Source organism: Myiozetetes cayanensis, unplaced genomic scaffold (assembly GCF_022539395.1).
Source record: "Myiozetetes cayanensis isolate MyiCay16 unplaced genomic scaffold, myiCay2020 scf1, whole genome shotgun sequence".
NCBI classification, from domain to species: Eukaryota; Metazoa; Chordata; class Aves; order Passeriformes; family Tyrannidae; genus Myiozetetes; species Myiozetetes cayanensis.
Genome location: NW_026086604.1, coordinates 46,619,171 through 46,636,059, shown reverse-complemented (window position 1 = coordinate 46,636,059; position 16,889 = coordinate 46,619,171). Strand labels below are relative to the sequence as shown.

Here is a 16,889-nt window from a genome sequence, read left to right as displayed (position 1 = left end):
TGTCATTTGTTAAAATGTGTTCTCAGCCAGACAAGTAACCCTGTGCCGAGCTTCAAGTGTTGCACAGCAAACATAACTGAACTTGTTGAAGTAGTTAAGGACACCATGGAGAGATTTTCAGATGACCCAGAAAAGCACAAATATTGCCTGGTCCTTGTTGTTGTAATCTAAGATGGGACATAGGGAAAGTAAAACTATTAGGGGAGAGAGAGGAAAGGAAGATGTAAATAATATTATTGAAATCCAAGGCTAAAAAGAAATCCAGAGTTCCCCAACTGTAACTCAGTTGTTCTAAAACTGTGCAGGTGATATGAATATATTTCAAGGATTTTCATTAACCTTCACCTTAAATGTTATGTCTTAGTCTGGTGTGGCATGCTACAGAAACTGTACACTCTGTTTCTGCACAGGAAAAACAGCTTTAATATAGTTTTGGCCTAACAAAGGACGCTTATGTCCACCAGGTCATCTTCAGTTAAAAGCACAAAGTGAACCCAAATGTTTGTTGTGCATGGAAAAGCTGTAGGAGGGGTATATAACATCATGACATGAAATAGAATTAATTGCAAGCACTCACCAATATCCATGTCGGTACCTCTTCATACATAATTGTTAATTAAACCTTTCATTATTTGAGTACTTTTCAATTGTGAGATTCAGCACACTTTGTGAAAGGGAATAAACAGTTATTTATTCTTCCCTCTATGGAGTGAGAGAATAAATATCCAAGGAATTAAAAAAGCCAACATGCACAATATATTTTTAACCCTGCTTTGTAGAGCTTGGCTTTGAGACATTTTGGAATTGTTTTCAGAGTTATTCATCATAGGAGGAAGGATTACATGATAGTGCAGGCCTGTCTATCTGAACACCTCAAATCACAGCTTTTATCAGTTTCTAGCTTCAGAAACCTGCTGAAAATACATGATATAAGGCAATCTCCCCCTTTTTGTTGAGTTCGTCTCCACTAATCTTCTACCTCTGTTGTGTACTCCATTTTCCATGAGTTTTTAGTAGTGTTTTTTCTTTCTGTTGGATAAACAATTTCCCCTGGTAAAACATATGCATTCAGTCATTCTGCCTTTGATGCTTTTCTGTTGATGGCGTTGCTTGAAAAAAACCACCACATGAAGCCTGAGAAACTCGTGAAGCAGGCCTTGCTCTGAAACCTGATTACAGATTACAAAATTCTTGCACTTTGTTTCTTTTTACTTATGAAAGCTGCTCATGCTCTTTCATGAGTAAAGCCTGATTTTTATTCTTGTAGCAACTATCTTAGGACAGCTTTGCGATTCTGTTTTTACTTTCCTTATCTACATATACTCTAGGTCAGAATTCGGTGCAGTTTCTTCCCCTGTGTTGAGAGGCAGTATTGAGGGGTGGCCTACATCTTAGAGGTGCCCTTTTGCTTTAGTACTTGGCTTTGTTTAAAGATGCATATTCAAACCCGTGTTTTCCTCTCTCATTCTCACCAACAATACAGTGGTCAGAAAAAGTTTTATTTCAGGGATGGGGCTACAGGAGGATATAGGCTCTTAATTTAAATTACTTAAAACTATAGCAGGAAATGCAGAGACCTTTTGAATTTTATTACAGTTAGTGATTTGTGGTAATTTTTTTCTTATTTGTTCATACGGCCAAATCACAGTATGAGCCTTTTAGTAATGGAAGTTTCTCTTTTCTTTATTTTATAGAGCCTCTTTTGTCAGTCCCAGTTCCTCAATCCATGTTAACTGGAATTTTACAGCCTCAACCCATCCCAGCAGGGGAGACTGTAATAGTTCCTGAAAACCTGCTGAATAACTCAGGAGTTAGACCAGTGATTCTGATAGGTAAGTCTTACGCTGTGGATGAGATGCTGCATTTTGTACTAAAACATGCTCCTTAGGAGAAAGGGGCTTTTTAGATTCCTTTTTGTTGGTTCTGGCATTCAGTACAAAACAAAGTCAGTTTGTCAAACAGATAGTTTCCTGTAGTTACTCAACATTTAAAACTGAGAGTCAGGTGATTTCTGGAGACCTGATTTGCAAACAGGTCACAACTAGGTCAAATCTATGCAGAAACGCTGGCCAAATCAAGGTTTTATACAAATAAAATTTTTGTAAAATCCAAGAATAGAAATATTTCCAAGTAATGAAAATAGCTTTCCAGTATAAACAACTTATAAACCAAGTAAATATTTCCTGCAGCATTTATAGACCAGATCTTGAAGCCCCAGGATTTTACATGAGAACTAGAAAATTGATTTGGACTGACTAAACAGAAATAAATCATACTAACTTTTTGTCATTTATAGTCCATACTTCTTGTAAGCAACTGAGATAACAGATCGGGCTTCAGGCTTTTAAAATCCTTTAGCTGTATAAAGTACATTATTAACCCTTAGAAAGACACTGGTTTTTGTTTTTTTTTTTTTTTTGTAATGCCAGTATTCCTTTCAACATGAACGATTTTGGCATACTATGTAAAAAAATTTTGCTGAGTGAATTTTATTTTTTGTTCTAAATTTTTTCTAGGTCCAGTATAGTACAGATGGTTGTATAAAAGTAGCTTCAGTGTTAACAGAACATGCTTATCAATACAGTCCATGGAAAAAATGACCATTCTTGAAAGAAACGGAGAAGTTCTCCAACTCCTCACTTGCACAGATAATTCTAATACAATTCCTGGAGAACTAAGGGGGCCATCTACACTAGTAAATTTGTCAAGGATGGGGTTACACTTCTGGTTTGTTTTGCTTAGTGTTGTTTTCTGGAAGCTGATTTTAAAGCTCTAGCATGGCGCTTTAATGGTTTTCAGAGAAACACTTCCTTATTAAAGATGAGGGTGCCTGCAGCCATCAGCTTAAGTGCAAATTGAATGCAGTCCTTAGGCTCTTGGAGAGCTGCCAGTAAGTCCCCAGTTAGGCTAAATGTTAGTGGCCCTGAGAAACAGCGTCCTATTAATAGTACAGAACCAGATGTACCCAAATGGATGGATTTGGCAAAATCTCTGTGGACATTTCTTTTAAAATGAAAAAACAGTTTGAAGGAAAAGGAGTTAGCCTGTGCCTGTGTGCTCTACCTTACACAATAGCATGTTTGGTTGTTGATGTTTAGTTAACCTGTTTATGAAAAGAGAATGGAAAGATGGCAAAAAAATGAAATCAATCACAGCAATACCACAGTGGCTGAATCAATGCTAATGTGACTTATGCTGCTTTTATAATGTTAAGATCAATGTACTTTTGCCTTTATTGATTTTTCTTCTTTGAACACTATATTATGGAGAATCTGTATTTAAAGGTCAGGGTAAGACCCAAACAGATAATATTCTCATCTGTATTCAGATAACAATAATTATTATCCTGCTGGCATGCAGTAAGTGTTAGTTGTTGCATTCTACGTGATCACTTGTTGTAAAAGACAGCAAAGAATCCCTGGCTTATCTCATTTATTTTGTAAGCAATTATAATGCCAAGAACAGTCATTGATGCAATATGTTTTGCCAGACAACATAAAGGAAAAGTTTGGAAATGCATCATTGTGCAAGATTTCTTATAGTGGCAAATTTTGTGAGTTTCTGGGGGCTTTTTTGTTTCTTTTTTCATAGGTTATGGCACTTTACCTTATTTCTATGGGAATGTTGGTGATATTGTTGTAAGTCCCTTGCTGGTGAACTGCTACAAGATTCCACAGCTGGAAAACAAGGATTTGGATCTCTTGGGTTTGTCCAGCAGTCAGCTTCTAAGTGTGGAGAATATGATACTTCTAACTATTCAGTATCTTGTCCAACTTGGTAAGCAATTTGTCATAAGCACTTGGTTTTATTTGTAACTGTCCTTTTTTTCTCCATACCCTCTTTCTGCCCCTTTCAGGGCCAATTTTCTGGCTACTTGGGTGGCTGGAAGAGGTTAAGTGGCTCCATCTAGTGTGTGTGACTTTGCTACTTTGTTCCTCAGACTGAAGAAGCGAAGTGAATTTAAAGGCTGATACTGCTTCTGCTTTCCATATGGGGATTGACCAGGTCACCTTTGTGAAATGGATTTGCAATGCAGATAACTCATTTGCTTAGGGTATCAAACCATCAGTTATCACAGCCCCTTCTAAGGACACTCGGTCTGTTTTATTCAGTTTTGTGACAAATGCTGGCAGATGTGTGATCGTTGTCATTGTTTTGGTGACAGCACTGTTTACATGAAAACCACATTTGTTATTCAGACTGGGGCAAGTGATTCAGGGAGTATCTTATTCTTGTAAATGTTTTTGAAATGGACTCTTTGCAAGTTTGAGAGCAAACCACATTTTCTTTCTCTTACTGCAGGTCCAGACATTTTCCCCTACCTTAAAGTAAAAAGAGCAGTGGTAACAGTAAGGTTTTAGAAGTTAATAATGCAGGATGGTGTTGGGAAACTTCCATGGCAGTTTCAGTCTTAACTTGTGTTTGAAAAGATGCTACTTACCACAGAGGACTGTGAAATGACTTTTGTGAAGAGCACGCTGCATCTGTAATAGCTAAGGGAATGAAATATGCAGATGTTTCAAAAGCAGCACAACTGGTGATAACCTTACAATTGGAGGAACAAATGTGCTCTGTGCAGGTTTCACCCATGGGTTCTTATGCTTTGCTGCAGAACTGTGACAGACAGGAAGGAATCCATGTTCTGTGTTCTAATACTCTATAAGTCATGTGATAGCTTTATTTCTCATTCTCTGTCTCAACAGTCCAGTGGATGCCATGTTAGAACTGACAGAGTTTCTTTATTTTTTTACAGACTGAATGTTTTTCTGTTGCTCTTCTCTCGGTGGGCTTAAATCTCTTATTTGAGGTTTCAATCTTTATTTGTAGTGCCTGCATGTTTAAACCAGCTGCTTCACACAGTTCTGGGATTGATAGAGGCAGCTTGCAAATTTCCTTCAGAGGAACATGTAGCAAACTGATATAGCACGTCCAATTAAAAATAAAGTATTTATCGAAACTTATGAGTCAGTGAACCACATTCCACGAGCAAATCTAACCTTAGATGGATGCAGCAAGTCTATACTTGCTGCAAACTAGAGTAGGCTTCATGCAAAGCTTCTGAAGCTGAGCTGTGTTTAGTGAGCACTATGCCTTCAGCATAAAGCAGTTCCCTTATTAGCAGGTGTTTAGTTTGGCTTTTGTTCTTAACTGTGCAAAGCTGAATAGTTTTTCATTTGACCTAATGTGGAAATGGGTGCCAGCATTGTGAGATGAAAGGACCTAATGAGGAGAAAAGTAAAAACATTCTGCAGAGCATGGGGATGAAAACATGTTGTTGGTTTGAATATTGCTGTACACTTAAAACTGCTGGAACTGTGACAGCTGTACTGAACTGTAGCCTTTATCCCATTTTGTTACATCAAAGCAGATTAAAGATGATTGGAGGGCAGCCAGCTTCAAAAGTTTTTGATGAGAAGAAGAGACCAATACACACGTAAATTAACATTTATTCATGTGAGCCTCTCTTTTTTTCTTGAGAAAGTAGGACGAAAATGTTTGGGTTTTTTTCCAGAGTATATTGTGAAAGAATAAGATAAAGGCAAAGATAAAAATGCAGGCAAAAGGATGAAGGATAGTCTTGACTAATTTTTTCAGATCTCGCTACTTCTATGAAATATGTTTGCAGATGACTGTGATCATAGATCATAATAATATTATTTGTAAAAATGCTCCTGTTTTGGAAAAAAAAAGATATAGCTGAGAATTCCTTTTATTTTTCATGTAAAATTATGACATTATTGTAGGATGATGCTGTTGTGTTTTTAGAAATCAGCTGAGCAACTCATGATAATATTACAAATCAAAGCAAACAAAATAAATACATTTCTGATGCTTTAAACCTTCTATGAAGACTATACACAGTTAAAGCTGTGATTGGAAGCCATACCATTTCTATAAATAAATTCCACTGACTGTGATAAAGGAATAAGTAAAAAAAAAGATGAAGAGGTGTGTTTAATTTTAGTGGTTTTCCTAGTCTACTTCCTGGACTTACTTGGATTTCACATTTGTTATCTTTGGCAGCATTCATGGTGAAGTGTTCTCAAGGTTTTTTTTTATCATCAAAATGTCCATATTTGCAGTATGGGTTACATTTTATCATCTGCAATCATCAGCTTTTTACTATTGCGCCATCATTTCTACAAACACAGTCTATGCTGTGCTAAGGTCTGTGTTTTGGTTTTTCAGGAAATTTCTGGACCTTCAGTTATACCACCTGTGTAGAATTATAAAATCATTCTCCCTCCTCTGTTGTTGTGGTACATTTGAATAATTTTGACTATATATGTTGAATGTTGTGACACCCAGAGTTTTTCTGTAGTTTTAATATCTAAATGCACACCCAGAGTCAAGGCAAGAACAAGCCTCTGTCTTCAGTGGAAGGGACAGTCAGACACTGAAAGCAAGAGCTTATTCCAGCAATTGTCCTGGTCTGAGATGTTTGGAGGAGTAGTCTCTGTGGGATGAACTATGAAGTTTGTCTACCCAGAAATGTGTGTCATCCAGAAATGAATGATGTTTCAATATGTCGACTTAAACTGTACAGCATCATAGCATAGAATCATAGCAGCACAGAAAAACTTAGGCTGAAAAAATCTTTAAGATCAGTGAGTCTGATTGTTAACCCAGCACTGCCAAATTCACCACTAAACCATGTCCCCAGGTGCCACATCCATGTGTCTTTTAAACACCTCCTGGGATGGTGAATCAACCACTTCCCTGGGCAGCCTGTTCCAATGCCTGACCACCCTTGCAGTGAAGAAATTTTTCCTAATATCCAACATAAACCTCCCCTGGTACAATATGAGGCCTTCTCCATTTGTCCTGTTGCTTGTTATCTGGGAAAAGGGACCAACTCTCCCCCAACTACAACCTCCTTTCAGGCTGTAGAGAGTTGTAGAGAGCTTCCTTTTCTCTAGCCTAAACAACCCCAGCTCCCTCAGCTGCTCCTCATAAGATCTGTGCTCCAGACCTTTCACCAGCTCTATTGCCCTTTTCTGGTCCCACTTCATCACCTCAGTGTCTTTCTTGTAGTGAAGGGCCCAAAATTGAACAAAGGATTTGAGGTGCAACCTCACCAATGCTGAGTACAAGGAGACAATCACTACCCTAGTCCTGCTGGCCACACTGTTTCTGATCCAAGCCGGGATGCCATTGGCCTTCTTGGCCACCTGGGCACACTGCTGGCTCATGTTCAGCTGCTGTCGACCCCCAGGTCCTTTTCTGCTGGGCAGCTTTCTAGCCACTCTTCCCAAGGCTGTAGTGCTGCACGGGGTTGTTGTGACACAAGGGCAGGACTCAGCACTTCACTGTGTTGAACCTCATACAAGTTGGCCTTGGCCCGTTGATCCAGCCTGTCCAGATCCCTCTGCAGAGCTTTCCTACCCTCTAGCAGATCAACACTCCCATGCAACTTGGTGTCACCCACAGATTGCCTAAGGGTGCACTCACACAGAATCACAGAATATTCCGAGTTGGAAGGGTCCTACAAGGATCACTGAGTCCAGCTCTTAAGGGAATGGTCCATTGGCATTCACTGCTAACTTGGCATTTTTAGCACTGTGCACTAACCCATTGAGCTAATCTCACTTGATCCTCTTGTCCAGACCATCAATATAGATATTAAACAGACTGGCCCAAACACTGAGCCCTGGAGAACACCACTTGTGACAGGACACCAACTGGATGTAACTCAGATATTAATATTTTATGGTATTGTTTGCTTTGCAGTTTTGTTTTTTTGAGGTCAAGATTACCATTTGTGTACTCATTTCTGTAGAGAAGCTTTCATATTCCCTTTTAACTTTGACAGATATGTTTTTTAACCTTGACATATTTTTTTTTTAGGAAACTGTTTACAATCAATGTCAATATCTACAATTTTGTCTTCCATCTTATCTGATATTAGTTCCATTATTTTTCTGGATAGTTGTAGAGAAAGACTGCCATGAACCAAGTGTGGTATTAAGCACTTCACTAATTTCACAATATTATCATATAAATAATCTGAGGGAAATTCTGTGTCTTGCCATACAGAGAGTCTGTCTTACCATCTGTAAAATTATTTTAATATTCTTGAATTCATGACCCTTGTGTCTAAAAACCTGTCTCTTAGGTAACCTCCCTCAATAAGCAAAAGCTTGCTTTTATTTCTCTTTATTTCCCATCGCATTTTCAGGGGTTGAGATGCTGTAGATAAACATCATTTCTGCAGAGGAACATTTTTCTCTGCCAGTAAATGTCTGATTTTTTTTTTATTTTGATAACTTCAAAGACCTAGAATTCATGATGTTTTCTTAGAAGGGAAAAGAAAATACATCTCCTAAAAAATGAACTCTAAGGAGAGAATTATGCCCATGCTGTGTTAAATTGGACTCATCGGAATTTTTCAGTTTGCATCAAAAATGAAAACAGCCTTGCATTTACAAGTTGTCCTACCATCCTATGATAATTGGATGGTGACACTTTCCATACGTTACTCCTCAAAAAGGCGAAATGACAACAGGCAGCAGTTTTTACAGATTCTGTTATTTACCCACGGCCTGCTTCTCACACAACCTTTCTGTTTCCCGCCTTGAAAGAAAACAAAACCAGCATTTCACATATCTCTGGTATTTAAGCCCCCTCCATTTTGTCATAGAAAAACAAGCTGCTGAAGTGTGAAGTTACCTCCTTTGGCACTGATACGAGATCTTAGCAATTTAAGCTATGGTTACTTTTTACTCTGTGAACTTCATGAATGTTTTTATCTGTTCTCAAGTATTTTGACAATGAGACAAATTTTACTGAGCAAAATTTTAGTTGAAATTGAGTTGGACGACTGATGCTAAGATGGGATACCTTATATTTCTGTTTTCCAATTCAAGTTCACGATATAGTTTACAAAGTCTGGGGAATGTAAAGATCTAAAGGTATATATTCTTCTTTATGTTGATGTTTGAAGATTTGCTAAATGAAGAAGAGGTTAAACATGTTTAACCAAGCAATCATGCTTAGTTGATTAGTATGCATGATGAGAAAAGGCAAAGTAAAGACCACTTGACAGGCTTTGTCCTGCTGCATGGTTGTGATCAGCCTACGAGTATAAGCATTTGGGGTTTCTGCTGTAAAAACATATGGCTGCATGATTAATCCTTCTGTTCCAGGCAAAAGGCACATACTTTCCCACTCCCTTGTTCATCCCACCAGTTTCTGAATGTAAGAAAGCTAGGAGTAAGATGGAATACTTCATTGTTAATTAAAAAAAAAAAGGCAATGGTAGGAGAGAGTGGCTTCTAAAATGAAAAACCAAGAATAAACCACGGGGTTAGATATCCACTGTGTAGTGAGTGTTTTTTAAAAATATAAAAAACGTGGTCGAAGGAGCTTTTCAGATCAAGGCAGAACTGTGATTATTCCTGGTTCAATAACATTTTGATATGAGATACTGTTCTTCTGTTTGTTTGTTTTCGATGTAGGTCCTGACCAGATACCCCTGAGGGAAGAATTTGAGCAGATCATGTTGAAAGCTATGCAGGAGTTCACTCTGAGAGAGCGATCCTTGCAAATGAGCGCACAGTGCATCTCTGTGTCACCAGGTCAACTCCCTTGGCTTGCCAGGTTAATCGCTAGTGTGTCTCGGGACCTGGTGCATGTGGTTGTTACCCAGAATTCCCTGGCAGAGGGCATCTCGGAGACCTTGAGGTCTCTCAATGAAATGAAACATCAGCAAAAGCTACCAGATTACGTAGTTGCCATTTGTGCATCAAAGATAAGAGGAAATGAGTTCTGCGTAGTAGTTCTAGGTGAGTATATCTGCAGATTGCTTGCAATGCCAAATTAATTTTCTCGATTTATCGATCCAGTTTTTGAATCCCTTTTGTTCTTTTTATTCTCCTTTGTGTTGTTACACTGCAATGTCACAGTTTATTGTTTCTCCATCAAGACTTGGAGTACTGATGTCTATGAGGATCTACAAAAATATATTTATGCTACTCCTTGAGTGGCCTGAGACTTTGTGTGATTACCTTAGAAAATACCTTGAAGTAACCCAGTGACAAAACTGTTGGTTTGTCTTTGTTTTGTGGAACAGCTGTGATATTTTACATGGCAGAGTCTTCTGCAGACTGCTGCAAAACAGAACATGCATTTTATCCTTTCTATCACGTTGATTTTAAATTCCACATTGGGGACTGGCTGTGATGTTTGTGTGTGCCTGAGTGTGTCTGGATGGAAGTGAATTTTGACGAGTCATCTTTCCTTTGGAGGCAGATAAATCAGTAATGCTGATTTTTTACTTTTTTTAACTTCCCCCCCACACACTAGGGATAATTACTTTTTCATATTTACCCAGAACCATGTCATTTGTCACACAAGTGTACAAAATGATGGGCAACAGCTTGCAAAGAGTGTGCTAAAATTAATTATATCAACTAATTCTCCAGTCACTAGTGAAGTAGACTTGAGACTGCTCTCCCGGTCTTCTGGGTAAAGGCAGTGGAGATCCATGACTGAAGATCAGAGTGCCCCACATTTCTGGGATGAAAAGGTTGTACTGACAGTACACTATATTAAGGTTTGCTCTCACTTTTTTTCCACTTCTTCTCCAGGTCAGTATCAATCTCGGGCACTTGCAGAAAGCATGCTTACCACCAGTGAATTTTTAAAAGAGATCAGTTATGAGCTCATCACAGGGAAAGTTAGTTTCCTGGCATCACATTTCAAAAATACATCTTTAGGTGAGTGATTCTAAGAATCAGTAGTTCTAACCAAGACAGTCATGTCATTAGGGTTGGTGTGTCTCCCATTCAGCAGTTGAAATGCACCTGAACACAGCTCTTCCCTCTCCATCGAGAGCATTCTTTCCTTCTCTCCATTCCCTGTTTGTAAAGGAGTGCTTGTCTCCTTCACCTGTTAGTGCCAGTTACTAATCCTGTAGCGAAATATTTTTAACAGTTTCTGCTGTTGAATATAATGGCAGGGCACCCATAAGTGCACAAGTTTTTATCAAGATTTTAGAGATTGTTTTATAATGTGTATTTCTTTATAGTCATCAGTTGTTATCAGTAGCTGTAAAGGCACAGAGCTGAAATTATTCAGCTGTGGTTCCTTTTCTTTTCTGAATTAATTCAACTGGCAAACAGGTAAATTAGAGTAAAGAGAAAAATATTTTCCCTCCCTCTCTTCCCTGTATCTCCCCTCTCCGTGTATCTCCAGTCCCTTGCCCCTTCACAGATTTGACATCAGCTATGTGAGAACAGTTGTGTGCGTAATGTTCTACGTCCTTTATCTGAAATGACTTTCAGATAATTTGGTGTTACTGATTCTGATCTAGGTGATGATTTGGACAAGCTGCTGGAGAAGATGCTACAGCAGCGAGGGGAAAGTGTCATTATTCCTTTTAATGGAGATGTTAGCGAGTGTGTGTCATCTCAGGAGGCGATTGCCATGGTTTCTACACAAGAACCAGGTAATTTTTCTTACGTGCAAAATGTGAAATAAGTGAGTAGCTTGTTAAATGTCAAAATGCATACACCTCAGGCATACACCTTAGAAGAATCAAAGGGCACAGTTGCAGTTGGTGTGCCAACCTTAAAATACTAATACTGCCAGCTGAATGTAGCAATACAGCAGTCTCTCAGACAGAAAATCTCTGTAATAACCTTCAGCGAGGTTTTTCCTATAATTCCTGAGCTAAAACATGCTATCTTCTGTTAGGCATTAGGCAGAGTAGAGAAGATGTTTCTTTCTAACACTGGCAGTGTGGATTCATCTCACCATTTTGCACCTAGAAGAAGAATGTAACCTTGAGTTTGAGGCAGTGGGGAACTGTGTTCATGGCCTGATCTCCCAGGTGTCCTACTCCTTAACTTTTGATACTCCTCACTTTCTGCATGTAAAATGGTAATACACACTACAGACTTGTGCTCTGAGGCTTAAACTTTCAGGGAATGTGTTTTAAGATCTTCGACTGAACATGCTAGGCAAGCATAATCTGTAATTTATTGATCAGTGTCTTATTCAGCATAATGTGATGAAATGCTAAGGTGCAAAAGATGAGCTAGGATTTCCTGTCTAAAAATGCTAATCATAATTTCCCCATTTTAGAATTATTTAATTATTCAGAGTTTTAACCACAGTTTCCTTTTCATATAACAGAAATGGTAAAAGATGCACTGAACTGTTGTGAACACTGAAATTCTTGTAGGTCTAGTATCAAAGTAAATTCAACCTCCAGTAAAGACTTTTTTCATATTTTTTTTTGTGCTTAAATTCATCATCTCAGTGCTAGATCTGAATGAAAGTAAAATGGTTCATAGTCTCCACATGGATCAGGAGATTTGATCTGGCAGCTGCAGAAGGACAAGTCTTGAACTTCCTCACAGAATTAATTTGAAGGGAGAATTATCTTCAGATTCTGGGGATGTTTTTTCTTCTTCCTGTTCACTTTTTTTAAAAGCTTTATATTTTCACAAACAATTATTCTGAGTTAGTTTTGTCTTTAAAATGTGGCTGTACAGTGTTTGAAGCCACTGAGAATCTGCCTGAATAAAAAAACAAAAGAGAAAAAGGAGAAGTGAGTCTCCTAGGCAGTGAGATAGATCTTTCTCCCATAGCAGATCTGCTGAAGTGGACACTGAGGCAGGTTTGAGCAGGAGATAAGTGTGTGCACATACACACACAAACACGTGTGTCTATGTAAAACTAACATAGTAGAAAAAATTACTTGAAAACTGTAATACCGTTATAGGATTTAATTTGGTAATCTGCAGTTTGAAAATATTCAGTGGTTAATGAAATATGGACTGTTGGGCACAGAATTTACCTAATGGAAATACTGTAATGGAACATGCCTTTAATTTTGAGGAAACACGAGTGCTCTGGTTAGTCCCTCAGTTCTCTGCATGTAGTGTTATACTGACATTTATTTAAGTCTAAATAAATCTGAGACTAAAATTTTGTTGGAAGTCAGGAAACCTCCAAAGAAATAAATGCTCCCCTCCCCCAGTAACAGATTTATTGCCCAGTTGTATTGCTCATTTTCCCCTCACAGCATGTATCACTACCAGTCAGTACACAGACATACAGCTATCTTAGTCATGGCTTAGAGTGGGGCTCACTACTTCAGAGCAGGGATAATGTACAAATGAACTTGCAACAGACCTGCTGTCCTGTTAGAGTCTTTTTGGCAGGATTATCAGCACAGGCTTGGTTTCCTCAGATTAATAGGTGTGCTGGCTCTCAGCCCATTGTGCCCAGAGCACAGCAGCCTCAGCACCATGGCTGGTTCTCCCAGCACGATTGATGGAGGGAAGTTCCTGAAAGAGAACTGCAAGTTTCAGGAGAATATTAGAGCTCTCTCTCTCTCTCTGCTTTTTATTTATGTACACATGCACATCTTTATATGTATATATATATGGATGCATATTATGTATGTGTTGGTTTGTTTAATGGAATGCTTTTCACTATGTTGGTATTAAGGCTTTCTTGGGTTGCACTGTTAAAAATCCTCAAAACACTTAGGGCATTTTGAAAAACAGGCAGTGCTGTACTTCAGGTCATCTGATATATTACCACATTTTAAGCAAAGAAAGAAAGTTGACATTTGTGATCTGGACCCAGCTCTCCAGTGTTGAGATTTATTCTGGTGAGTGATATTTTGTTGGTTTTTTTTTCTGATAATAGAGGGTAGGCTGTTTGGAGGTTCGTGTTTACTGGGGGGGTGGGAAAGTAAACATGTTTCTTGTTGTGTTTTGTTTTCTTTTTCAAACAAACACACTCTAGATTTGGATGTTGATACCTTCCAAATTTACCAGCCACAGCTTACAGTTGCCAGAAAGCTCTTGTCCCAGGTTTGTGCTATAGCAGACAGTGGTAATCAGAGCCTGGATCTGGGACACTTCAGCAAAGTGGACTTCATCGTAATAGTTCCCCGTTCTGAAGTCCTGGTGCAGCAGACCCTTCAACGTATTCGACAATCAGGTAAAAGGGAGGGGAAGGAGACCGATAAACCAAGCTGTGTGATATTATTAAATCATAGCTGGTATAAATGGAGAAGTAAGTTCCTCCAACATGTATTTTGCATGTCCAGTAGTAGCTTCATTAGTTGGTATAACTGATGAATTCTAAACATCTTCCTTTCATAAGAGAGGGGTTCAAGGTGTACCATGTAAGTGTCAAAAGCAATTGCCATATTCATGGAGATCTAAGGAATGTATGACCTGGAGAAGCATTAGCAAATGCCACTGTTCAGATCTTTTATCTCCTAGAGCTGTTAGTGCCGTTTGTTCTAGGTACACGCCTGTGCATATGCTCTCGTATGTATTGGCACAGATGTATGTGCAGGAAGCTCTCTGGAGAGTTAAATAAATGCCTAAGTGATGCACGCAAATTGGTACACAGTAATTGGCATCCTGGTTCAGATGGTGATTTTTCCTGTCTGGGCTTCTGTGTCAGGCCATGCCTGGTGCCAAATGTTTCAAGAGGAAGAAGAACAGGTTATGTTCCTCTTGAGAATGATCTCTGTCATCCTCTCTGTTAGTGACTGACATGTCCAGATAAGCGTAAGAGTTTCTCTGTGGAGAAAATTACTGTCTAACAGAACTAGCAACTATCTGTGTAAATATTTGGTCCTTTGTTCCGTTGCTTGTTTCTTCAGACATTATATTTACTTAATTTGCAGCTATACACTAAACCAGAGGTTTTCTGGTATCCATTTACAGGTTTTCATATGTACTTTATTTTATTTTTTTAAATGAGTGGGTTTTATTTTACTTGTTTTGAAACTATTTTTTAAAATCATTAAGAGCCTGGAAGATACATCAGTGACTCACATTTCAGAGTAGTTTGTTGCTACTTCTTTAATTTAAATGTCATTCAAGGTTGTATAGATTATATTATGCCTACTTTTTTAATATGATGGAAATACAGCATTACAAAGACTGCTAAAGTATAGTTGAATTAACACAAATGTTGCAGCATGAAGAGCATGAGAGCAACAAAATATGATACTGGTGGGAGTCAGTTTGATATGAATTTATGATTTTTGCAAAGGAAAGGTCAGGATAACTTCTTCTGACTCAAACAGTATTAATAAATTAGCTAAATGTGGGCAGGTTTAGCTTAGGGTCATGGAGCATAGCCAACCGAGTGCTGCTCTGGAAATCTTTGTGGAGGCCTGATTTTTTCCCCCCTTTTTTGGTAATGTGAGAAGTTTTTAAAGGTCTTCAGGCACTTTTTGAAGGAAATCCAGAAGCCGAGAAGCACATTTTGGCCTCCATTGTGAGAGAAAATGCATTTGGATAATCATCTCATTACTAGGGCTTATCGATGGTTTGGCTAAGTCTTGATATTGGCAGACAAGTGGCAACGTGCCGTTGACCCTTCATTTTTGGATGCACTCAAAGGAAAAGATTTTTCTTGTATTCTTATTTTTGACAGGTGTCCTTGTGGACTTGGGCCTAGAAGACAATGGAACGGCGTATCAGAGAGCCGAGAAATACGTGGTTCGGCTGGACAATGAGATTCAAACAAAATTTGAAGTTTTCATGAGACGAGTGAAGCAGAATCCCTATACACTCTTTGTGCTGGTCCATGACAATGCCCACGTGGATTTAACAAGGTAGCTGCTTCAATCTATCAAAGGAAAACCCTCCTCTTCCAGTATCTTCAGTCAGGTTTTTCAAAAGACTTACTGTCTTAGACACCCAATGCTTTCTCTAGGCATTTTTAAGGTGTTTTGTGCCTTAAAATTGGAAATAATCTTTTTTGTTTGCCCATGGTATTTGCTAACTAATTCTGATTCAGATGAAGGCAGGTGAGACTAGTTTCAGATTATTGGATCCCTAACAAGACTGCTTGTAGGAGTATGTGCTATGGTACTAAAGTCCAGGGAAAAGGGTTGAATTTTGCAACTTTCTTTGTTTTTCTTGTCTTTTTTTCCTCTTCCTCCTCTTTTTCTATATTCAAACCCAAATGTCTCCCATGTTCACAAGCTAGTCCTGCTTTGATTCATGTTTTTATACTTGATAATAGTGTTGTTTGTAATATAAGGAGATTTACAGAGATTAACTCTTCATCATATCAAAGATGCCATGTGCCATAGCTACTGTAAGAAAGGGATTTAAAAAAACAGCTGTATTGAATTTAGGTACTGCAAGAAAAGAATTTTAAAAACCAGCTGTACTGAATTTGGCTAGCTTTAGGTCTAAACACAACATGTACACACATCACAGAGACATTTCTTCACACTGAATCACAACCTTAACTTGGAAGAAGAAAAAAAAGAAGTAAAGCTAATTATTCTGCTCTTGTTCCATGTGCAAATTGAGGAAAATAATCTTAATGTGATTTAAACACAGTGTGTAAGGTTGTGGGATTCATTTCAACATCAGAGATAGTGGAAGATATTACTGCCCATGACAGAGGGGTTGGGACCAGGTAGTCTTTAAGGTCCCTTCCAACCTAAACCGTTCTACAGTTCTATAATAAAAAAAAAGTGTCCTTGAAGGACAGCTGAAAATAGGCTAAAGCAAGCTGATTCTCCCCATCATATTTTTGTTATTGTCTTTGCTGTACTCTGAATCTGGAAGTTCTGAATATATCCTGGAAGTGAAGGTAGGTCCAGGAGCTGGAAATGAGGACATCAGACTTTTAGGTTTGCCGGTCTTTGAGAAATTTGTTGTTTCAGTCTAGAAAAGCCACTGGATTTTGTAAAATTGGTACTTTATCTCCACAGCTCTTGGAACAGTGTTTTTCAGTGAGAGGGATTTCATCACCTTTGGCTTACTTTTGCTTTCCTCCATCTCATGCTTTTTTAAATTGGCACACTAATCCACCTTATCACTGTTGGCAGATTTTGATCTTTTGTTTAGGTGTTTGTTGGGTTTTTTTCCCTTCTGTTGCCTGAG

The 16,889-nt window shown here is 38.4% G+C and overlaps 1 protein-coding gene across 9 annotated transcripts in view; it reads left to right on the top strand.

Moving 5' to 3' along the window:
• The window catches only part of GREB1L (GREB1 like retinoic acid receptor coactivator), a 139,037-nt gene that overhangs the window by 94,925 nt on the left and 27,223 nt on the right, over positions 1-16,889 (top strand). For all 9 annotated transcript variants that reach the window (XM_050316335.1, XM_050316321.1, XM_050316323.1 and 6 more), the window contains 7 exons: positions 1,695-1,832; positions 3,592-3,777; positions 9,459-9,785; positions 10,590-10,718; positions 11,315-11,449; positions 13,765-13,962; positions 15,421-15,601. In XM_050316335.1, coding sequence (XP_050172292.1) covers positions 1,695-1,832; positions 3,592-3,777; positions 9,459-9,785; positions 10,590-10,718; positions 11,315-11,449; positions 13,765-13,962; positions 15,421-15,601 — 1,294 coding nt within the window. The remainder of the gene's footprint in view (positions 1-1,694; positions 1,833-3,591; positions 3,778-9,458; positions 9,786-10,589; positions 10,719-11,314; positions 11,450-13,764; positions 13,963-15,420; positions 15,602-16,889) is intronic.